The following is a 24,425-nucleotide window of genomic DNA, read 5'->3' as shown; positions in this document are numbered from 1 at the left end:
GGGGCCTGGGAAGTTTCCGAATGTGGAAGGAGAGACCGCGGAACTAGTGTTCCGGTAGTTGTGGTTCTCGGTGGGAAGCCAATTCTGGGGACCGGTAGTGGAAAGCTCTGGAGCTTATTTCCGGCCACCTCAGCGGGAAGGGGAGACGCAAGCAGCTGGGTCTTCGGGAGCTAAGGCAGAGGTATAACTGTTGTCGCGGCGGAGGAAGTCAAGGCGACGCCTAGGGCCGTGCGGGCCGCTGTTGGGTCCCTGTAGCCTGTGAAGATGGTGTTGCTCACGATGATCGCCCGGGTGGCGGACGGGCTCCCGCTGGCCGCCTCGATGCAGGAGGACGAACAGGTGAGCCACTGGATCCCCGCGACCCAAGTCCGTGCCAGAGCGCTGTGCTCTCAGCACGGATTCCCTCTTAGGACGCGGGAGACCCTTGCCGCCTCCCGGGCGCTCCCGACCCCGCCGAAGTGCCCTGGCATCCTTTGGGAGTGGAGAGACTACCTGTTAAGAGGAATCTTTCCTGAAGGCGGAGGTAGATGTGTGTGTCTCCTTAGAAAAACGCTCTGGAGAAGGGATAGGTTCGGCTGATTATCACTTAGTGTCCTGTAACTTTTGAGCAGTTTGTTAAAATTTAGGATTTCTAATTTTTTTTGCTGCTAATAAGGCTGACTGACAGGTCCTGGGGAAAATATGAGCTCCCAAGTTCTTCAGCTCCTTTTACCGTAGCACCTGCTCCTTGACCTAGCTTGCTGACATCTTTTGAATGTGGGGGAGGTAATATGGCCACATGTAGGCGCCCGTTGGAAGTTCATACGGGACCTTCTTTAAAGGTTATGCCCAACTCCCACCTCCTCCAATAAGCTTTACTAAATTCCTGCTGTTTAATTATAACCACTGTGTTATATTCCTGTAACACTTTGTACCTTTATTTTACTATTTTCCTTTGTTGTTTAACAAATTGGGTTTCCTAGTAGGCCAACGACACATCTGAGTCATCTTTGTGTTTCCCATAGCTTTTACAGCAGCAGCTTTGTTCTAATAGGTGCTCAAAAATGTACGGCATTGATTAAAAAACAACAACAACTCCAGATATCTTGAAAGGAAGCTGCTTTGTGCCTTAGAGTCACAAGGGAAATTTCTGGTGTGAGACAAGCATGTGGAGCAAGGCTGGGGGGGTCCCTGAAGAAGTGAGGCTGAGAATGAAATTTATATAACTTATTTAAAGTGATCAATTTTATTTTACCTTCTCATACAATGTAAGTAGTTTAAAAAGGAAAAAAAAAACCCTCAAACCCTAAAAAAAGATGAGTTCTAGAAAAAAATATTTTGCACATATCTTTTATTGTACTTTTCATTTGTATATTCATGAAAAAAATACTTATTAAGCACTTAAGATGTGCCAAGCATGGTGCTAATGCAGGGAGTTAGGGGACACGGTCCCTACTTGCATGGAGCTTACAGATTAGTGGAAAAGTCAGATAACAAACAATTAGAATGTAGTAGAACTGTTGTGAAAGAGGAAGAAGGTTCTGTGGTTGAACATGGAAAAGGTTTCTAGGTTGGTTTGGGGTGATCAGGAAAGTCTTCCCAGAAGAAATGACATCTAAGCTGACAGTAATGTCTAATAATAAGGAAAGCTTGTATATATTTGCTTATATGCCTTTTTAGGTTTAATTTGGGAATATGTTTACTTTCACTTTTAGGAGCATAGTGACACAGATTATGAAGTTGCAGGTCATGCTGACTGAGATATTTTCTATTCGTTCCACAAAACAAAGTCTAAACATTGATTAAAAATGTAAAAAATATATCATGCCCTGAATTTTCAATTGTGAAATATTTTTCTCTTTTCTAATTTGTTAAGAATTTTCTAGGACCACTCTGCAGAAGGAGTGAAATTGTTAAAATGTATGCAGGAACATGATTTGAACAAGGGAGATGGTGTGGGGAAGTTTTCCTTGAAGGATATGTAGTTTGACTGAGAAATAGTTTTCCCAGGGTAGGGAAAATCTAGTCGGTTTTCCAACTATTGCATTGAATTGCGATGTGGACAAAGAATACAAAGTAGACTTGAGAGTCTGCTTAATGTTAATGGGCCTTTACTCTCTGCTTTGATACTTTATTCAAAAATTAATTGAGGGCCGGCCCCGTGGCTTAGCGGTTGAGTGCACCTGCTCCGCTGCTGGCCGCCCGGGTTCGGATCCCGGGCGCGCACCGACGCACCGCTTCTCTGGCCATGCTGGGGCCGCGTCCCACATACAGCAACTAGAAGGATGTGCAGCTGTGACATACAACTATCTACTGGGGCTTTGGGGGGAAAAAAATAAATAAAATTATAAAAAAAAAAATTAATTGATGTATTATTGTGTTTCTTAATTTAATTCCAAATTAGGTATTGGTCTACCAAGATGAGTTGCTTTGTTTAATTGACAAGGAAAGAAATTTTACACAAAAACATTTTTGTGATTGTAATTCCATCGTGATTTCCCTTAGGAATTTTGACTTTGAATAATAAAGTCTTTCCTAAACTTTTAATACCTGCAAAAATATGAATCTAGACTTATTGTTACTCTCATAATAGTATTCGGAACATTTATAGAGTGCCTACTACATGCCAAGCCTGTGCTAAGCCTGTTAAGTGCATGATTTCATTCAGTCTTCATATTAACCATATTAGTATAGGTACTAATCCCCATTTATAGATAGTGAAGCCCTGAGGCTTAGAGAGGATAGGTGTCTTGCAGAAAGTCACACAGCTACTAAGTAGCATAACGGAATTCTTCATCAGGGTTTCTTCGGCATGTTGACCTTTTGGGATGGATAATTCTTTGTTATGGGAAACTGTCCTGTGCATTGTAGGATGTCTGGCAGCGTCCCTGGCCTCTACGCCTTAGATGCCAAGCACTACCACCACCCTCCCTTTGGTTGTGACAACCAAAAACATTTCCAGACATTGCTAGATGTCACCTGCGGGGTGGGGAGGTGGTGGGCAAAATCACTGGTGGTTGAGAACCACTGGTTTTTAATCGATATCTGTCTGACTCTAGACTAGAGCCTTAGTACCTAACCGCTACAGTTTACTGCCTTGTTGTAAGTATTTTTAATCAAGTATTTACTTCTTAGGAGTCCAGAAATAACTTTTTCGGAAATGGATATCTCAACCAAATAGTTTTATAGTCAGTCACCTTAACTGTCCAGGCCAAACAATACAATGTACTTTTTCAATTATTTACACTGATACTAAATATCATATTTTAGGTAGTTACTAGGTGCTAGACCCTGTACAAGCTGCCTTACTACTGGAGATGAACAGTTATTCAGATAATACAGTAGAGAGTAAAATTAAAAAATGTTATAGGCAGAGTATCTTATACACTGTTTCCTCAGTGCTTCACTAGAAATGTAGGTCTAGGGCAGGTAGAGAGATGGTCTTTTCTCTTCAATATCACTGATATTCTATCTATTTCCTTTCTTTCCTCCTTTCTGGTGTTTCTCTTTTTCAGATGTTTGCAATCCCTTCATCTACCTTTCTATTCTACCTTAAAATGAACCATATTCTCTTCTCTTTCATTTTGCCCCAGCTTTGTGAACTTGAAGAAGGTGATAATCTAACCAAGTAGACAGCAGGGAGCCCCAAGAAAGCAGCTGGTATGTTGTACAGGTGAACTGCCGCATGCCCCCAACCATTGAAGGTTGATTATCACCTTACTGTAGTTGCTTTTGGGGAAAAATAGTTCGTTGTTGCTGCTGCTGGCCTTTGACCAGCTGAGTTCAACATATTTAAAGATGATAAGAGCTTAGCTAAACATTCTTGTAAAGGCAAAAGATGGCATTTGATACAACTAGTTGTTCAGCAGTCCTAGGTGACAGCAATAAAAAGTATTGTGGTTGGGGGCTGGCCCGGTGGCACAAGTGGTTAAGTGCACGCGCTCCGCTTCGGAGGCCTGGGGTTCGCCGGGTGGGAACCCCGACCGCGCACCAACGCACCACTTGGTAAGCCATGCTGTGGCGGCGTCCCATATAAAGTGGAGAAAGATGGGCACGGATGTTAGCTCAGGGCCACTCTTCCTCAAGCAAAAAGTGGGGGATTGGCTTCGGATGTTAGCTCAGGGCTAGTCCTCCTCACACACAAAAAAAAAGTATTGTGGTTGTGTGGCAAATTACTACCCTGTACCTTTTCTGTTATATACAGAGCCAAATCCTAAATATGCTACTGGATGACCTCAAATTGTTTCAGAATTTATCCAGACATTCACATCTACTTCATTATTGGATTACTAACAAATATCTTTCCCTTGTACTGTATACAAGGCTCATCAGATCTGTTCTAGATGAAGTAGAAAACAGAATTAGGACATCTAATCTATTTTTAGGTAGACTGGCTGACTGTGGGCCCTTTGTGACTTTTATCTTGAAAGCAAACTGAGGGTTTATGAGTAAAGCAGTGATTATGTTTTGTGAGATCTAGGTCAGAGCTGCCACACAGTTTCTTGAGCATTTCCCGTGAATTAGAATTAATATTAAATAGTAAGACATCACCTAGAAGGTGGATCTACTATCACTGAAGCAATTTTAATTGTAGAGGTGGTATCACATGCTTAGGAGCAGGGGCTCCAAAGCTAGACTGGGTTGAAATCCAACCCCTTCCCTTCTTGGCCCCAAGTCTTTGGGCAAGTTTGACTTCTCAAATATAAAATGGGCATAAGTCTAATCATTTCATACGGTAGTTCCAAAGATTATATGAATTAAATTATGTGAAGTGTTTAGAACAGTGGCTGGCAGAGAGTACTTTCATTTGCCTATTTTTTTTTAATATATATATATTTTTTGGTGTGGAAGATTGGCCATGAGCTAACATCCGTTGCCAATCTTCCTCTTTTTGCCGAGGAAGATTGGCCCTGAGCTAACATCTGTGCCCATCTTCCTCTATTTTGTATATGGGACATTGGCACAGCATGGCTTGATGACGGGTGTATAGGTCTGCACCCAGGATTTGAACCTGCGAACCCCGGGCTGCTGAAGCGGAGCATGCGAACTTAACCACTACGCCACTGAGCCAGCCTCTTATTTGCCTATTTCTGAAGAGTCTTTTTTTTTTTTAATAAATTTTATTTATTTATTTATTTTTTCCCCCAAAGCCCCAGTAGATAGTTGTACGTCATAGCTGCACATCCTTCTAGTTGCTGTATGTGGGACGCGGCCTCAGCATGGCCGGAGAAGCAGTGCGTCGGTGCGCGCCCGGGATCCGAACCCGGGCCACCAGCAGTGGGGCACGCGCACTTAACCACTAAGCCATGGTGCCAGCCCTGAAGAGTCTTTTCTAATTCCATATTGCCTTTCTTAAAGTTCACAGAGTAGAATTATACATAATATGATGGGTGCAAATATGCAATAAACAGGAATGGATGAAGGAATAATTTTTCCCATTACAAAATTAATCTGTGCTTATTGTAGAAAATTCAGTAAATCTGCGCAATCAAAAGGACCAAAATGTTAATGGTGATTATTACCCGTATAATCCCTACTTAAATTATATCCATTTTGATGTATAAGTGTAATCTTTGTGTGTGTATAAAATTAAGTGATGAGTAATGCTGTAAGACTGTTCCACCTAATTTTTTTCACTTAATGTATAATGAATATTTTCTCATATCATTAAATATTATCCAACATCATTTAAATGGCTCTATAGTATTCCAGTATATAAATATACCATATTTTATTTAACCAGTCTCTTATCCTGTTATTGAACATTTGTTTTTTATTTTTATATGCATTTGTAGTTGTTTTTTTATGCGTATGTGTATTTTCAAAGTTGTGGAATTGTTGAATAAAACAGTATGCAAAATTTTATAATTTCTAATACATATTGCCAAAATGACTACCAGATAGACTGTGCCAACATTGTGTTCTCAGGCATGGTGATGCTAACTGAACCAGCAGTGTAAACTGTTGGTTGGCATGCCATAATCCCTATGTAGATGTGCCCCCAGTGTTGTACATTGGCAGTCACTGCTTTGTTCATTGTAAATCCCTGGAATTGTAGCATGCTTTTGGCCGTGGCTTCTTGTGGTTGATAGGGTTGTTAGGCTCTTTCTCTCAGGTTGCAGTAATGTTTATGATGCCTCTTATAAAGTCAAAGGATTTGTGCCAGGCTTTGACAATTTTTTGCCATTTATTTCTTTAACTAGTTCCTTTAACGTGCTCCCCTGCCTTTAGCTGTCAAAAAACTTATACTTAACGTCTGTGGTTTTGGATATTTTTAAAAAACCAATGTCTAAGTTCCACCCCCAAGGTACTGACTTAATTAGTTTGGGGGCGGAGATTGGGCATGAGTAGTTTTTTTAAGATCCCCAGGTGATTCTAGTGTGAAGCCAAGGTTGAAAATCATTGTTGATAGTATTTCTTGGCACTTCAGTAGCATTTCCAACTTTATTTGCATCCCTTTTATCTACCATTGTGGGGTCAGATCTCTTCCGAATGCCACGTAATGGCATTGGTGAAGCAAGCAGATTGGCAAGTACCATTCAAATTTAGGAACGGAGGATGTTGTGCACTAGTTCAAAGCATATGATAGTATTCACTCTCCTTTATTGGCTGACCTGTCATGAAAATATATATTAGCAATACTGTTTAATATGATAATGTTACTATATATTATAATGTTAATTATTATAAAATATTGTTAATATATAAAAATGTGTATGTATGTATACACACACATATACATATATGCATATATATGTTAATATAGAAATATTTCTCAAGTGAACAGCATTATAACAAATCATTGCTGTAAGGACCGTGCTAAAAAAGATAAATCTACAAATTGATACTTCTAGTGGTCTCTGCCTAACTCCTGTGGTTCACTCACACTTATTTACTTCTTTATTCATATTGAAATGTCTAGTTCACCATTTTATATTTAATTTATTTTTATTGAGGTATAATTGACATGTAACATTATATTAGTTTCAGATGTACAACATAATGATTCGATATTTGTATATACTGCGAAATGATCACCACAAGTCTAGTTACCATCCATCCCCATACATAGTTACAAACTTTTTTTCTTGTGATGAGGACATTTAAGATTTAATCTCTTAGCAATTTTCAAATATGCAATACAATATTATTAACTATAGTCACCATGCTGTACATCACATCCCCATGACTTATTTTATAACTGGAAGTTTTTACCTTTGACCCCCTTCACCCATTTCACCCACCCCCTACTTCCCTCCCCTCTGGCAACCACCAGTCTGTTCTCTGTATCTATTAGCTTGGTGCTTTGTTTTGTTTGTTTGTTTTGTTTTTTAGATTCTACATATAAGTGAGATCATAAGGTATTTGTCTTTCTCTGTCTGACTTCTTTCACTTAGCACAATGCCCTCAAGATCCATCCATGTTGTCACAAATGGCAAGATTCTATTCTTTCTTATGGCTGAAAAGTATTCCGTTGTGTATATACACCACATCTTCTTTATCCATTTGTCCATTGATGGACATTTAGGTTGTTTGCATATCTTGGCTGTTGTAAATAATGTTGCAGTGATCATAGGGGTACATATATCTTTTCGAATTGGTGTTTTCGTTTTCTTCGGATAAATACCCAGAAGTGGAATTGCTGGATCATATGGTAGTTCTACTTTTATTTTTTTGAGCAACCGCCATACTGTTTTCCATAGTGGATGCACCAGTTTATATTCTCACCAGTAGTGCACAAGGGTTCCCGTTTCTCCGCATCCTTGCCAGCACTTGTAATTTCTTGTCTTTTTGGTAATAGCCATTCTTTTTTTTTTTTTTTTACAAGTTAATAACATTCTTTTTTTTTGCTGAGGAAGATTAGCCCTGAGCTAACATCTGTGCCCATCTTCCTGTATTTTGGTATGGGATGCCAACACAGCATGGCTTGATGAGTGGTGCGTAGGTCCACACCCGGGATCCGAACCTGTGAACCCTGGGTTACCGAAGCAGAGCGGGCGAACTTAACCACTACACCACTGGGCTGGCCCGAGACTCATTTTAACAAAAACAAAATGGCCTACCTTTAGAGCAAAAAGGAAGACCAAACCCTAGTTCTTCAAGAAAATCTCATTTTTATTTGCTAAAAAGCAAAAGCACACTCTTCAACTACATTTAAGGAGTCAACTTTGAATTCATTGTTTTTTCCACTGTTAGGTCAGTGCCCTCCTCCATTTCATTTGCATAGTTACTGGAACAGAACTCACAACATGTTCTATACTCATGGGGAAATCCTGGGAACAACAGACTAACGAATCTCATTTTTATGCTGGACTATCAAGCAAAATCTTCCACAAAGCTTTACAGTATTGAGCATTTAAGCAAAACTAAATGTGTGTACCCATGACTGCAAATTATTATGAAAACTATAACTTCAACTAGGTAAAAATGAACAAGAGTAAGGACAAAGATTGGAAAGTCAAATATCCTTTACTGAATAAATCTACTTGGTTCCCAAGTTCTGATAGCAAAAGTTTGGGTAGCAAAGGATATATGTATACAAAAATGAAAATAATAATATTGAGATGATAGAATTACAGGCAATATTTTCCTGAACAATTTCTAAATGATCTTACAATTTTTTTTTTTTTTTTAAAGAGGGAGAGAAGTCTGCTGGGGGAAACAGCAGTGTCATTTCAAAAGGAGAAAATCATACCTCACTAACCTACTAGATCCAAAAGAGAAAAGAAGTGCAGGAAGAATGGGAAGCAAATATACATTATTTATTCATCCACATACTGGGGGGGGAGGGGGCAATAACTTTTGCCATGTGATGGGAGGAATTATTTTATTTTGCATTATTATTTTGGATTGAAAGATAGAACACAGTCTCCCCTTGGTAGATGTTTAATACCTAAACGTTTAAATAGAAAAGTATTTATATGAGGTTCTCCCAGGGACTGGATCTGAGGTCTAACTTTGAGAAAGTACAAAGTGAAGTCTTAAAATTCTAGATACCGAAGCACTGAGCTAAGAGTAAAACCAAGGAAGCAACGATAAAATTGTGTAAGTGGCAGATAAGCAAATTTACAAGTATAGGAGTCTAAGCTATATTTAAAATGGTAAACTGGAAATGCAAATCAAAACCACAGTGAGATATTACCTCACACCTGTTAGAATGGCTATTGCTGGGCCGGCCCCGTATCTTAGCGGTTAAGTGCGTGCGCTCCACTGCTGGCGGCCCGGGTTCGGGGCCCGGGTTCGGATCCCGGCCATGCACCGACGCACTGCTTGTCAGGCCATGCTGAGGCTGTGTCCCACATACAGCAACTAGAAGGATGTGCAACTATGACGTACAACTATCTACTGGGGCTTTGGGGGGGAGAAAAAAAAAAGAATGGCTATTACCAAAAAGACCAGAAATTACACGTGCTGGCAAGGATGCGGAGAAACGGGAACCCTTGTGCACTACTGGTGAGAATATAAACTGGTGCATCCACTATGGAAAACAGTATGGCGGTTGCTCAAAAAAATAAAAGTAGAACTACCATATGATCCAGCAATTCCACTTCTGGGTATTTATCCGAAGAAAACGAAAACACCAATTCGAAAAGATATATGTACCCCTATGATCACTGCAACATTATTTACAACAGCCAAGATATGCAAACAACCTAAATGTCCATCAATGGACAAATGGATAAAGAAGATGTGGTGTATATACACAACGGAATACTTTTCAGCCATAAGAAAGAATAGAATCTTGCCATTTGTGACAACATGGATGGATCTTGAGGGCATTGTGCTAAGTGAAAGAAGTCAGACAGAGAAAGACAAATACCTTATGATCTCACTTATATGTAGAATCTAAAAAACAAAACAAACAAACAAAACAAAGCACCAAGCTAATAGATACAGAGAACAGATTGGTGGTTGCCAGAGGGGCGGGAAGTAGGGGGTGGGTGAAATGGGTGAAGGGGGTCAAAGGTAAAAACTTCCAGTTATAAAATAAGTCATGGGGATGTGATGTACAGCATGGTGACTATAGTTAATAATATTGTATTGCATATTTGAAAATTGCTAAGAGATTAAATCTTAAATGTCCTCATCACAAGAAAAAAAGTTTGTAACTATGTATGGGGATGGATGGTAACTAGACTTGTGGTGATCATTTCACAGTATATACAAATATCGAATCATTATGTTGTACATCTGAAACTAATATAATGTTACATGTCAATTATACCTCAATAAAAATAAATTAAATATAAAATGGTGAACTAGACATTTCAATATGAATAAAGAAGTAAATAAGTGTGAGTGAACCACAGGAGTTAGGCAGAGACCACTAGAAGTATCAATTTGTAGATTTATCTTTTTTAGCATGGTCCTTATGGCAATGATTTGTTATAATGCTGTTCACTTGAGAAATATTTCTATATTAACATATATATGCATATATGTATGTGTGTGTGTATATACATACATACACATTTTATATTCACATAGCATTCTTATAATATGATGCTTCTCACTAATTGACACAACTTTTTTGTGGAAAATTCTGAAATGAAGATGTCTTCTTTCAGTCTGGCCGGGACCTTCAACAGTACCAGAGTCAGGCTAAGCAACTCTTTCGAAAGCTGAATGAACAATCCCCTACCAGATGTACCTTGGAAGCTGGCGCCATGACTTTCCAGTGAGTATAATCCTGACTCTTTGTGATTATTTAAGTATGAAATACAGTAACTATAAGTAACACCTGATAAGAATGGTAAGATTTTTTTTTAGAAGTAAAGATAACTTTAAAAATATAGTCTCTTCATAGAAGCAGCTTCACTGGCTCTAATTCTCTGCAAAACTGAAATCTTGGTTTCTTTATTCAACTTCCATTCAATAATTTAACCTGTTATCCTGTGTCTAGTGAATGCTGTGCCCATCATGCAATAATAGATAACTTTTTGCTGTAGGAGCTTTTTGGAGCCAGACATACTCAGATGTTTACGAACAATGTAACCTTGAACAACTCACATGTACTTCTCCAGGCCTCAATTTCGTCTATAAAATAGGGAAAATAATCATAGTTTTGTGAAGATTATGAAGGAATTCATGTATATCTCTTAACATCTTGCCTGGCACATAGAGAGTAGTCAATAAGTGTTAGTTATTAGTTAGATAAAAGAAAATTATAAAAGATAGTTTAAGAGCATCTCAATCAGTAGTAATACACGATGCATACAGCTGAGAGAGCGATCAAAGAGATTTGATTAGATTTCAAATTATCTATAAATAATTGGTATTAAATGTTTAATATATGTCAAATTTGAAGGTGATAAAACAGGAGGGATTAAAGAAGAAAAGAGAGAATAAGAAGATCAGAGGAAAATAAAAAAGGATTAGCTGAATAATCCTTGCTATTTTAGGAACTCAGACACTAAGATAATATCGACCTGCAAGGAACCTGCTGTTTTTAACTTAAAAGGAAAAAAGAAAACCTCTACTTACCAAAAACAAGCAAACAAGTATACAAAACCAAAACCAAAACAAAACCCTGGCCTATTGGTTGAGAAATAGTGGATATTAAATTTCATAAGGTATTAATTTGCATAGTATATGAAACATTTTCTCTAAATCTAATACTCAACATCAAAAAATAATAGAGGCGCTTAATTATGTAGTATCCTTATCTCTACCATGGCTTAGGAACAATGGCCTAGGAAAGTTCTCATGGAATTGAAGAGATTTTCTTCTGCCTGGTTCTTTAGGACCTTTATCATCTCATCTCATCCTTTATTTCCATCCAAGAGCTATTTATGAAAGAATTGTTCTTTGCCAGACTATGTATTAAGTCCTGCCTTTAATGTCCATAGTTTTTAATGAGCTTATCCTCTTATTAGAGAGAGACACAATATGCAAACAACTATACTATAATACCTTATGGCAAGAAGTACTGTAATTGGGATATAAATAAAATGCTTTGGGAGGAGAGAGAAGGAAGCAATAAATTCCCATTTGTAGAGAGTGAATTTGAGGAAAGGGGATAGAGGGAGAATACAGAGAAATTTCACAGAAAAAATTATAGTGGAATTGAGCATATGAAAATGAACAAGGTTTCTCCAGCTGCATAAAAGAGTATTACAGTTAGAAAAAAACAATGTAAGCAGAAGTCCATGAGGACGTAAAAGAACCTAGCTTGTTGGCGAACAGCATGTCATTTGGTGTGTTGGGATATATGATGGAATGCGGCCTATACTTGTTTTGGAGGGCTACAGATACTATACCAAGGAGTACGATTTTATTTTATTGGTATTTGGGAATCCCTAAAGTTTTTAAGCAGGGAAATATGGTCATATTTACTTTTTAGGAATAAAACTGGTGGTTTTGAAGATGGTCTAGACTGAAGACAAGGAGACCAGTTAATTTAGGCACCCAAGCAAGAGATAGGGCAGCATTATTATTATTATTATCATCATCACCATCATCATCATTATTATTATTCAGGTGCCCAAGCGAGAGATAGGACAGCGGTATTATTATTACCATCATTATCATTATTACTGTTATTTTAAAGGGTCTGAGATATCATATAGTAGACTATAAACTGTGCTCTGTGGAGTCCTAGGATGCCTTAGAGTCACATAGAAAGGGCAGGGATGGGGGTATGTGTAATACTTTGGGCCGTTAAACTCTTACTTACAGAATTTCTGACTTTATTTGCTATACATATTGGTCTTCTGAATATAATTATTGCTGAAATAAAGAATACTATGGCTAAAAAGACATTTGAAAACCACTGAGTAGCCTAACCTCTTTACAAGAATATCTCAGATATGTAGTCATATGGCCCCTTCCAAAGTGCCAGGGAGCTTACTCTCACAAGAGGAAGTCAGTTCTGTTATTGGATAGTTTCCAGCTGATACAGAGTTCTGCTACCCTGGAAATTATGGAATATTATTAGTCCTTAGGTCATTATTTTCTGTACCCAGTAAATGTGGCATTAACTTCCAACTTTTTCCACAAAAATTTCCAGTTCCACTGTTTTTCTTGTAGCTGGAAGGAATTTACATATGTGTATACTAGTTTACCATAAATAATCAAGGGGTAGATGGAGTCACAACTCCAAGTTTTCAAGAAAAAGTCTTAGGTATTAAGATATTTTAGTTGAAATGTTATGTCATGAATAAACAGTTATAATAAACATATCTAAATACTCCTTTTGGAATCTACTTCTAGTGGAAGATGTTTGCTTTCTGATTCCAAGGATTTATGGTTTGAAATTGACTTTCTGATTTAGTTAGCCTCAAAGGGCTTAGGCTAGAATATTTTCAAAAGTTTGTATGGCGCTGAGAGTCTGTTTCAATTTGTTGGAGGTATTGATACTCTACAAACAACTTTTTCTTCCTTTTTGCTCTCCAGCTACATTATTGAGCAGGGAGTGTGTTATTTGGTTTTGTGTGAAGCTGCCTTTCCTAAGAAGTTGGCTTTTGCTTACCTAGAAGATTTGCACTCCGAGTTTGATGAACAGCATGGGAAGAAGGTGCCCACTGTGTCTCGACCCTATTCCTTCATTGAGTTTGGTAAGTTTTTGCTGCTGGGCTCTCTGTCAAGGGAGCAAACAATTTGAAGAAGCTATTTGTTACATTGATATAATTTTGATACGTTTTTTCTGATGTTTACTTACCAAAGTTTTGGATTCTGCCTCCTCTTCCATTCCACCTCTTTTTGTCCTGTTGAATGACTGAGGCTTCCTTCTCATAAGTAATTTTCTCTAGTTGTTGATCTTTTCCCCCTAGAACTTCTTGCCCTTTGCCTTCTTTATTATTTGGTTGGATTCTGCATTAGGGTCAAGAACTGTGCCTCAAGATCCGCTTGACTGGCTAGCTGAATTGTTCTTTTCCCCAACACACACACACACACACAGAGTCATTTTATGGAGATCAGAATTTGGAAATCAGAAGGAATGGTGTTTTGTTTCTTTTAAGAGAATAAGATCCTCTAGTTTAAAAAATAGTACTAGAAGATGTATGGTCTTGTTTTTAGTAGTGCAGTTGAGTCGATTCCGACTCCTAGTGACCTTATGTACAGCAGAGTGGAACCCTGCCCAATCTTTTCCCACCGTCCTCTCATCTTCCAGCCCCACATCAAACAATGCTCTGCTGCTATTCATAGGGTTTTCATGGCCGTTTTTTCCGGAAGTGGTGGCCAGATCCTTCTTCCTAGTCTGTCTTAGTCTGAAAGCTCTGCTGAAACCTGTCCACCATGGGTGACCCTGTTGGCATTTGAAATACCAGTGGCATAGCTTTCAGCATTACAGTAACACAAGCTGCCACAATATGACAACCAACAGACAGGATATGGTATTGGGGGATAATATTTACTACATGCAGAAGTAGTGAACATGGGTGTCCATATTTGTACAAGAATTATAGAAAGACTCATCACTGGTCAGACCTGGCAAACTATTTGATGGCAATAGATCAAAGGAAATGTCCTAAGTACAGTAAGTAAAGGAAGTGAGAACAAGTATGATCAGACTACATCACTGACATTTTTAGTTAAAAAAGAAATTGGTTTTACTATCTGAATTTCTGAAGTGTTTCAAGTTTGCTAGATAAGTGGGCCATATTGCTTTTTAGAAATAAAGAAAAGTTAGCAAAGCATTCTAGTGTTTCATAACTACACACTCTCCAAATGCTGATTTTTATAATCTCTGGTTTTTCAAATTTTATTTTTGTAGACGATAGTGGTCCAGTAAACCCAAGAAAAAAAAAGACTACTCTATCGGGGTCACACAGGAAATAGTTGGTACACTCAAATTAGCTTAAAGAATTATATACAAAGATATGAATAGGTTATAGGTGAACCACAAGGTATAGTAAACTGAGACCAGTAACATGGTACTTGCTACCATCCCAAGGCCTGAAGGGGTAAGAGAAGGGCGCAGTTTCTTGAACTGGGAAGGAGAAAATTTATAGAGAAGGCCAACTTGAGAGAAACAGTCACTTTTGGTGGAGGGACGCTGCCAGGTCAAGGGGACTTCTCAGGGAGGAGCTAGGGAATAAATACCCTGATGTTACTGTCTGCTCTCCTTCTTCCCTACTCTTGGGGCTCCCATACTGGCTGAACCTAACTGGAAGCTGGAGGGCAAGGAGCCCATGGATGTACTCCATGCAGGTCAGCTTCCCAAGGCAGAAAGCAGGGTGCACAAGGGTGGAGAAGAGATCTAAAGAGGCAAATGAAAAGTATCCAGCGCACATAACTTAACACACTGCCAAAAGTTAAAAATACAGTTTTTAATAATAAGTCATTCTTCTTACAGTTTTCAGAAATACAGACATGGGCTGGACATGAATGAAACTGCAATTTTATTGTGGTATTTTGGGAAACTCTCTATCACATGTTTGCTTTATGAAGTTTAAGAACAGAGTGATATTGGGAATGTATGTTAAATAAAATACTTTAAGGCAATGTTTTCCAACCTTTTAATGATAATGTAACTCTTTTGCCATGCTAGGCTGTAGTGATGCTAGATTGTTGCCAGCATCCTTATCAGGGAATATGTAGAGTTAAGTAATGAAGCCCTAAGAGTCTTCGGAATATAGTTTGAAGATTTCTGCTTTCAGGAAAGGCTTACTGTAGGGGGTCTTAATTTCTCTAAGTATCTTGATAGCAGATACTTCTAATTTGAAGGTGTGCAAAGGAAATTTCTCCTGAATGATCACCCATTATATCTTTACATTTTACAGATGAAGAAATCAAATTTGATACTCACTCAAGAACTTGGTTAACCACAGACAGTTGCAGATCCAGGACTACACTCAGAACTTGCTATTCCCTACTTCAGTGCTTTGATGGACGTGAAAGAATTTGTTAATGGGTAACTTTCCTTTGTCATTCTAGATACCTACATTCAGAAAACCAAGAAGCTCTACATTGACAGTCGTGCTCGGAGAAACCTAGGCTCCATCAACACTGAATTGCAAGATGTGCAGAGGATCATGGTGGCCAATATTGAAGAAGTGTTGCAACGGGGAGAAGCACTCTCAGGTATCTGAAAGCAGTAAGAGTCTTAGGAAGAAATGGTTCTAATTCCATAGACAAGGATAGCTTAGTTTGGCGTATCTTTTATGCTGTTAGATTCTGTCTAGCACTGTTAAGAATTCATCTCTCAGAAATAGATTACGTTACAAATCTTCCAATATGATATATTTTTTTGTGGCGTGATTAGTTTTTGTTGAGTTGAAACAGTGTGAAAGTCTTATTCCATATCAGAAGCAATTGCTGTTTCCAAGATATTTACAAAATTAAGTAAATATTTATAGAAACACATAAGTTAAGGAAAATGAAAAGAAGAATGAGAGGAAATTGTCAAAGATTTATTGTAGTGGTTTCCTGAGTAGCCGTTTTGGGAGACTTGACTGCTGCCAGATTAAATGTTATAAAATGCCATTTTCATCAAGACATTCCTCTGCTGAAAAACATTTAGAATCTGTGGCTACAAGATCAGATCTAATCTGGTCTCAATTTACTTATCACTCAATCAGTCATTACATTGAGTGCTTGTAATGTGCAAGGCATCGTGTTCTCTATAATGGAAGATAAGGAGATTGCAAACATCTCTCATTCTCCCTAGTTCACAGACATTCTGCCTCAGCCAGGTAGCTTCCTCACCATCCTGGACCTGTTCTTTAAGATCTAGATAAGAACTGCCTCTTTGAAGAAGCCTTCCCTGAACCTTGTAGCCCACGTCACATTAATCTCTTTTGTCCTCTAAACTCTTAAAGCACTTAGCTACATAGTGTTTGTAGTGTATCATGGTGTGTGTGTATATATGTTTGTGTATACTTATTTACCTAATTTACCTTAAAATATATATATGTACCTAATGTTTAAATGTTACCTAAGTGTCTAATGTGGTCATGTGCTCCTTAAAGGTAGTATTTGTGTTTCATATCTGTTTCATATACTTCTTTTATTTCTCTCACAGTAATGATCACAAGTAGATGCCTTCATGAATATTTCTTGAATCCAACCTTATTACATATTCATGAGTAAATGGGTTTTTCTTTATTATGAACTGCAAATTTTAACCTTTATTTTAGTAGTCATCAGTTGTCCTAGTGTATAGCTTCACACTCTTTAAACATCGAATTTTGGGTAAGTGTGTCAATTTTTATCATAACCAGACTTAACAGTTTCTACCTGGGATAAAGTACACCAGCACAAGATTTTTTCTGAAATCCTAAATTTATATATTGGTCAGCTTATCAAAAGTGTGAAGGATTCTCTTCTAGTGCTTTGCTGGTTGCTACGAAACTGATAGGTTGGTTGAAAAAGAAGTACATTTCTACCCTTAAGTAACTTCATCTGATTAAGAAGATAAGAAACATTGTCACAGTAATTTATAGACAGTATAAGGGAGCAAACATCAATTGAACACTTACTTTGTGCTAGGCAATATGGTAGGGGGACTTTACACATATCTTATTTATTATTTCGAGTAATCCCATATGAAATGGGTGGTATCAAACCAGTTTTACAAATAAAGAAGCAGAGACTCAGAAAACTTAAATAGCTTACCAAAAGTCACACACGCTGCTAGTGCCTTGCAGAATTTGTTGGCCTCACAAGTCCTTGTCCATCTTCAGTGTATGATAGTTTTAAATAGATATGTAGACAATAAGAGCTATAAAAGTGTAGAAAGAAGTAGATAAATGTGAAGTGAACAGGAAAGATTATTGAATTTTGGTAGATTAGGAAGGAGTGAAGAGAGTGTTATTTTAAGAGGAAGAAAAAACATCTGAACGGAACGTGTTTGAAGGACTGAAAAGATTAGCCTACTTCAAAAAATGTTTTCTTCCTCTTTAAGCTTCTTCATAATAAGAATCCATCTTTTATGCTTTCTTCTCTTTCTAATTTTTAAAGTTTTAGAGCTATCCTGCTTTGCATTTAAGACCGGAGTATTTCCTATGGGTTCTTGCAGCAAGATCAAATTGTGTCCTTTTTTACTGCCTAAATAGACCTGTTTCGTTTAAGCCGTGGGTTGTTTTTTCGTTCAAACTTGTTACCCTACTAGACTTTAAATTCCACAAATACGGGGGTCACATACGTTTTGATCATCATGGTATCCTCCAGCACTTTGCATGGTGCCTGGAACATAAATATTTGCTAAATGACTTCTCCAAGCAGTCGCTTTGTCTTTATATCATGTGTTTCAGAACGTTCCTATGTAAAGGAATTCTCTGAACTATTACGTGTTTCATATGTCCTAATATTTGTTCCTCTGCACAGTTATTCTCAGCAGATTTAGATTCATTTAGCAAATATTTATTTATTGAGCCTTGACTGTATGCCAGACCCTGTTCGAGGCCCTGGGGATACAGCAATAAACACAGTAGTTAAAAACCTCTGTCCAGTGGAATGTACATTCTAGTACACTGGCTAGGAAGATTCCTTGCAGCATTGTCATGGTTATTTCTCATCCTCTAACTTTTTTCTTGCATGACTAGGTGTTTTTCTTACTCATAGGACAAGTTGCTAATTTAGAAGTGGCTGTCATGTCTGCCTTGCTAAGTAATGCCACATTTCTCAATCAAAACCAGTCTCTATTAAGCAATTCCAAATATTCCAAAAGCATTCCCTAAGGAAGAACAAACAAATTCAGATTGCAAAATAGTTTTTCAAAAGTTTAAAGAAGTAAAAAGTTTGATAGAATTCATTTATATCATACTGAGAGTTTGATTTTGTTACTAAAATATGCCATATATTTTAGTGCAGTATAGCTTGTATCTGGCTATTTCTCTAAGTGCTCAGTTAACAATTTTAAGAAGATAACATTACAAATGTTCTTATAGAAAAAAAAAACTTTGCAGAAGATTCAAAAAAGCTTAATTTAGTAGATGTTGGTGGTTTTCTAGCACCTGTGATTGTATCTTAGTTACAGTACAACTTTCCTATGTCTGTTGAAATATAATTTCTGATACTTTACCTTCATAATAGTCTTCACTATGTGGAGAAGCTTAGAAATTTGGTAGCAGTCACCACTGAGATACAGCTTAATACTCAGTGTCTGGTTCATTGAATTTTCTGGTTACCTGAGTCTTATCTTACATGGATTATCATTTTTCAAAATATGAGAGAATATGATTTAGACCATTTAGATTATGAAGATGATTAATGTCAGCTAACATTTATCAAATGTTTACCATATGCCAGCACTGTGCTCACTTTACAGGCATTCTCATGTGCCTATAATCCTCTGAAATGGTTACCATTATCCCCATTTTATAGATGAAGAAACTGGGTCTTAGGCTAAGTGAGTTGGCCAGTGTCACATGGCTGGTGCAGGTGAGATTTGAACCAGAGTCTGAGGCCAGAGCCTGCATTCCTAACCACCTTACTATACAGCCTCAAGAATTTGAACATAATTTGGTTTGATAATTTTAAAATGCATTGTAGATTTTACAGTGCTTCAGGATTGTGAGTTAATCAGTACATGCTATCTTCCCTTTAAAATAAGAATGGTGATTTAACCTTCATGTTTGTTTGGTATAATGACACTCGTTTTGGTTATTTTTATATCTTAATACATTTTATAAAATACTTGTAGGGACTAATTAGTGTTTTCGTTTTTTCCTCTTTGACAGCATTGGATTCAAAGGCTAACAATTTGTCCAGTCTGTCCAAGAAATACCGCCAAGATGCGAAGTACTTGAACATGCGTTCCACTTATGCCAAACTTGCAGCAGTCGCTGTATTTTTCATCATGTTAATAGTGTATGTGCGATTCTGGTGGCTGTGAAGTAGTGAATCCAGTCACTGACAAGGGAGAGCCTAGAATCCGACAGGTGTGTGTTTTCAGGAAGCTGAGCTCACAGAGATGTGTATTAGATCCAAGTGGAACTTCTGCCTCTAAAGACCTTGCAAGAAAAGACATGCCCTGAAAATGAAAGGTTACACCTCATTTAATGAAGCTTCACCTGTGTAGAAAGTCTCTTTTGGGGGCAGAGGCTTTCGCTGGGTGCTAAGCCATATATGTTAGGGAACAGTAGATTGTTTTATTTTGTTTTTTCCCTCCCAGTGTTTTATGTGTTTAAAACAGTGCTGACCGGGGCATCCTCATTCTCTAGGGGCACCATCACTGAGATTTGGCTTAACCAATCTGTGCTAGCAATAGTCTGAAATTCCTTCAGAGAAGGCAGCCCTTTGGGAAGATTTTTGACTCTATCTAATCAACATTCCTTTTGTTAGTGACATTTGTGATTTTCAGTAATCTGAGTTTTTGATGGCCTTTTAAATAAGACTCCAGTATGTGAAGGTTAATTGCTGTGCTGCAAAGATCTTGTCTGTTGGCCCCTGTAGGAAGTTAACCTTTGTTGTTTTCTTTTATGATATTTTGCTTATTGCACAATTGCTTTAGGGTTAAATGAATTATATTAAGATGCCTTGAAATTATATTATAGCACTCCTTGATTAAGAAGCTAAAATGTTTTCTGTCATGTACTCCTTAAAAGACTTAAATTAGTTTGGGACATTCTTAATATTATTTTTCAGCATCTGGATTATATCAATATGAGTGAGAATCACATACAGATAGCCAGAGCCCCTGACGTAGTAAGAAGAAAGGCCCACTCGTAACTACAGCTTTGTCCTGCCCCCTTCTCATTTTCTCCACTACAGTTTTCCCACTCTCTTTTCCTCCTGCCACGGTTTGCTAACATTTTTTAAATTCCTCTGTGCCCAGTAGTTTCATGTCTCATAAGCATCCTCTCAGGATATTCTGAAATTTCAAAATGGAAAATGTTCAGCTGTAAATTAAATTTAAATTTTTGCATAGTGACTACTCAAACTACTAAATACATTTACCTGAGAAAGTCTCTGAGAGTACTTCATACCTCCTTCAGTTTATGTAAATTCTCTGAGAATGTTTTAGAGATAGATAAATCATTTACAGTGGCTTCTGTTAACAAATAAAAGTACCTATGATTTTTCCCTTTTTTGCTCAGGGATGATGGGGATTTCCTTTTACCTTCTGAGGTAGGATTTTTTAAATGGGAAGAACAGGCCTTTTAAATATTGTCACAAGGGTCTACAATATAACCTATAACTCCTACACATACTGCAAATATTTCTTTAAATTGTATAGGAAAATGAGCCAACTTCTTATTTCTTAACATCTTTGGAAAGAACTTTAACCAGTAAGCAATTTTATAACTCTAAGAGACATCAAAGCTACTGTTCTGATTCCTGATAGAGAAAAAAAATCCTATTTCCTTATAACAAGGCAAGGAGAAATGCTTATTTTATTCCTGATAGTTTGCAGAGCTAGAATACAATGTTTTTTTCCCATTTTGGACCTAAATCTGCCAATTGGAGTTTTGTGCATGAAATATCAAGTTACTTTTTATAGAGAATAAGTGCTTTTAAGTCCCTAAAAGGTTTGTCCCTAAGTAATGATGTTGGTAATCAAAGCCTTTGAAAGACTAAAAACGTAGTAGTGGTACCATAGTGTTTGGTACTTCTGTAGGAGTGGAGAAGGGCAGCTCGTTGTTGAGAGTTGCATGCTGCAACCAGTGGTCAGCAATGAAATAAATACTTGTAGAATGTTCCCTTCAGTGTGAAGTTTTGTTACCTAGTTAATTTATGTACACATATCCTTCTAGGTACATTTCTACCTAAACTCTGGGTTAATTAAAAAATGAGAAGGGGGAGATGATCAACCAAGGAATAAGAAAGTTGTTTAAGATTATGAAGGTAGAAAAATGAGAGAAAAAGACTGTCATAATATGACTCCTACTTCTCTTCTTTATTGGAGGTAGTGGGAAGATCTGAGTAGATGAAGTTTATCAGCAACCAAACAACCAAACAAGCAGGTAAAATAGAATGTGATAAACAACTGTACAGGGTTGTTGAGGGCACGTTAAGAAAGGACACCTAATGTACTTCGGGGAGGAGTGGTAAGGGAAGGAGAATGGAGTATTCTAGACAGAGTCAATGGCTTGTGCAAAATTGTGAGTTAAACGAATGAAGCACATTTTGGAGATTGTAATGAGCTTGGTTCAACTTAACTCGTAGGGTAAGTGTAGGCAATTGAGACTTGAAAAAGAACTAGACTGGTATAGTATCATAAAGGGACTTGTCTGCCATGCTAAGGTGTTTAGACTACACTAACATCAGTGGCAAGAGATGACATCAGATTTATAGTTTCAAATGATCATTCTGGCCATAGTTTAAAAGATATATTAGAGATGGATAAGCCTGGAAGTAGGGAGATGAAACTAAGGAGCCATCCAAGGTAGAATGAGACATAGGAGACAGGTTTCAAGTGATTTTCAAGAAAGGAGTTATCCCAGGTACCAAAAATAATTTACGTAATGCTTTCTTTGTTAGAAGCTCATTTAATTTTATTCTCACATTGACATTTTATTGTATTCTCACGTTGGTGTTTTGAAGTAAAAACTGTTCATACCATATGAATGAAGAAACCTTACAAAGGTTACCACTCTGATGCACAGAAGAGTTAAGTAATTTGTTCAAAGTTACAGAGCTAGAAAGTGATGGATTTAAGATTAGAGCCTAGCATTTTGGCTCCAGAGTCTGTGCTTTTCTCCGCTATACTGTACCACCAAGAGGTCAAATAAGTACCAAAAAGTGTATTTTGAATTTAGTGATTAGGAACTTAATCATAAAAGCAGAAGTAATTCCAGGGAAGTGGGGACAGAAGTCAGATTGCAATGGATTGAGGATTGTGTGAACCACTAGTAAGTAAAAATGTAGAACTTCTCTTACAAGTAGCTTCTCTGGTTGTTATGACATTGAGCTTCATAACATGCTTTAATTAAAAATTAATGTTAAAATGCAGCAGTATTTGGCACATTGTACATACATATGTTCATTTAAATGTCTAACAGTGGTTCTTATGCTTTTTGGAAAACCTTTGAAAATCTGATGAAAGGTATGTCCCTTTACCCCAGAAAAATGTTCCTGTGTGCATGCATACCAAGTATCACATACTATTTCACAGTATTCAAGAACTCCACAGAGCCTGATCATGACCTAGTGGTCCAGGATCCCCTAGTTAAGAACTCCAGATACATAGGATGTGGAACTCAAAGGTAAGTACCCAGAAGCCTTGAAAACTGTCCAGCTGTGGTGAATTGGAAGAATTCTGCAGTTTGAACTATGTGGATGAGATGCATTCTTGAGAAATTGTGTACCAAAAAAAAAAAAAAAAAAACTATCAAATATTTATCTGTAGTACATTCAGGGATCTGGTTCTACAGAAAAAAATATTTGGTCCCAGTTCCTCAAAAATCACATTCAAGGATCTTAAAATTTATATTTTCTACTTTTTTTTTTTTTTGCTGAGGAAAAGTCACCCTGAGCTAACATCTGTTGCCAATCTTCCTTTTTTGGTTTGAGGAAAATTTGCCCTGAGCTAACATGTGTTGCAAATCATCCTCTTTTTGCTTGAGAAGGAGTTGCCCTGAGCTAACATCTGTTGCCAATCTTCCTCTTTTTGCTTGAGGAAGATTCACTCTGAGCTAACATCTGTGCCAGTCTTCCTCTATTTTGTATGTGGGTCACCACCACAGCATGACTGCTGACAAGTGGTATGGGTCGGTGCCTGGAAACCAAACCCAGGCCACCGTAGCAGAGCCCACTAGATCATGGAGCTGGCCCCTATATTTTCTACTTTTATCAGTAGGAAGTCTTGCAAAAGCAAGTTAAGAAGAAGGCAAATGGGATAATCATTTCTTCACACACAGTATTTAATACATGTATAAGAGAACATCTCATAATTTAAATTCCCATCTTATTGGGAGTTTTCATGACTAAGGGCATAAGTTTTGGTGGCCACACAAGGCTTTTGGTTAGTGTATTTAGCAGAACTGAATGAGCCCCACCTGGTTGTCATTTCAGCTCAGCAAAAAGGCAAAGAGCAGTGGTTGTATAGATGTCACTACTATAATTGCACATTAACTGATTGGGCCAAATAGCTTGTACTGTAAAGGTCCCCAAAGAAAAATTTTTAGCACATGTGATGTATTTTGAGATAGAATGGGCAAATTGGGTCTCACATCCTGTTCATTACAGACAGGGTTGAGCTAACTGTAAAACTATCTCGAGCAATTTAATCACTCAGTTCTAATAAAGTTTATTTCAAGTGCTGTAACTGAATTCATGTTTTAGACTAGAAAAATTGTTGGAAATTTGACTTCATATACTACTGGACTATTTTTTTCTACCATAACCTTCACTTATTGAGTACTATGTGTTAGGCATTTTACATATATTATTACGGTCCTCATAACCATTTTCCCAGCTTGCCCAAGGTCACATAGCAAGTTGAAGTACTTAAGTTCAAATCCAGGACTGCTAGACACCGAACCAGTACACTTTACTGTTTACTACTCCTAAATGATGTGAACGAATTCTTAAGCTCTGACATTTCAGTTTGTCCTGTC

The 24,425-nt window shown here is 37.6% G+C and overlaps 1 protein-coding gene across 1 annotated transcript; it reads left to right on the top strand.

The window, feature by feature from the left end:
• The first annotated feature begins 127 nt into the window (after positions 1–127).
• SEC22B (SEC22 homolog B, vesicle trafficking protein) lies at positions 128–21,572 on the top strand. Its single transcript, XM_058538927.1, has 5 exons — positions 128–339; positions 10,548–10,657; positions 13,375–13,535; positions 15,859–16,005; positions 19,605–21,572. Exons 1-5 carry the CDS (start codon positions 265–267, stop codon positions 19,757–19,759), a joined length of 648 nt encoding a protein of 215 aa, XP_058394910.1. The 5' UTR covers positions 128–264; the 3' UTR covers positions 19,760–21,572.
• The last annotated feature ends 2,853 nt before the right edge of the window (positions 21,573–24,425 follow it).

Source organism: Diceros bicornis, chromosome 4, assembly GCF_020826845.1.
Source record: "Diceros bicornis minor isolate mBicDic1 chromosome 4, mDicBic1.mat.cur, whole genome shotgun sequence".
Taxonomy (NCBI): domain Eukaryota; kingdom Metazoa; phylum Chordata; class Mammalia; order Perissodactyla; family Rhinocerotidae; genus Diceros; species Diceros bicornis.
This window is presented reverse-complemented; position numbering and strand designations above follow the sequence as displayed.

Bases quoted from the DNA above. Each gene is read 5' to 3' on its own strand.
- SEC22B (XM_058538927.1), top strand. From the start codon at position 265: ATGGTGTTGCTCACGATGATCGCCCGGGTGGCGGACGGGCTCCCGCTG. The intron at 10,658-13,374 runs GTGAGTATAATC...TTTGCTCTCCAG, and splicing joins GCTGGCGCCATGACTTTCCA to CTACATTATTGAGCAGGGAG. The intron at 13,536-15,858 runs GTAAGTTTTTGC...TTGTCATTCTAG, and splicing joins CTATTCCTTCATTGAGTTTG to ATACCTACATTCAGAAAACC.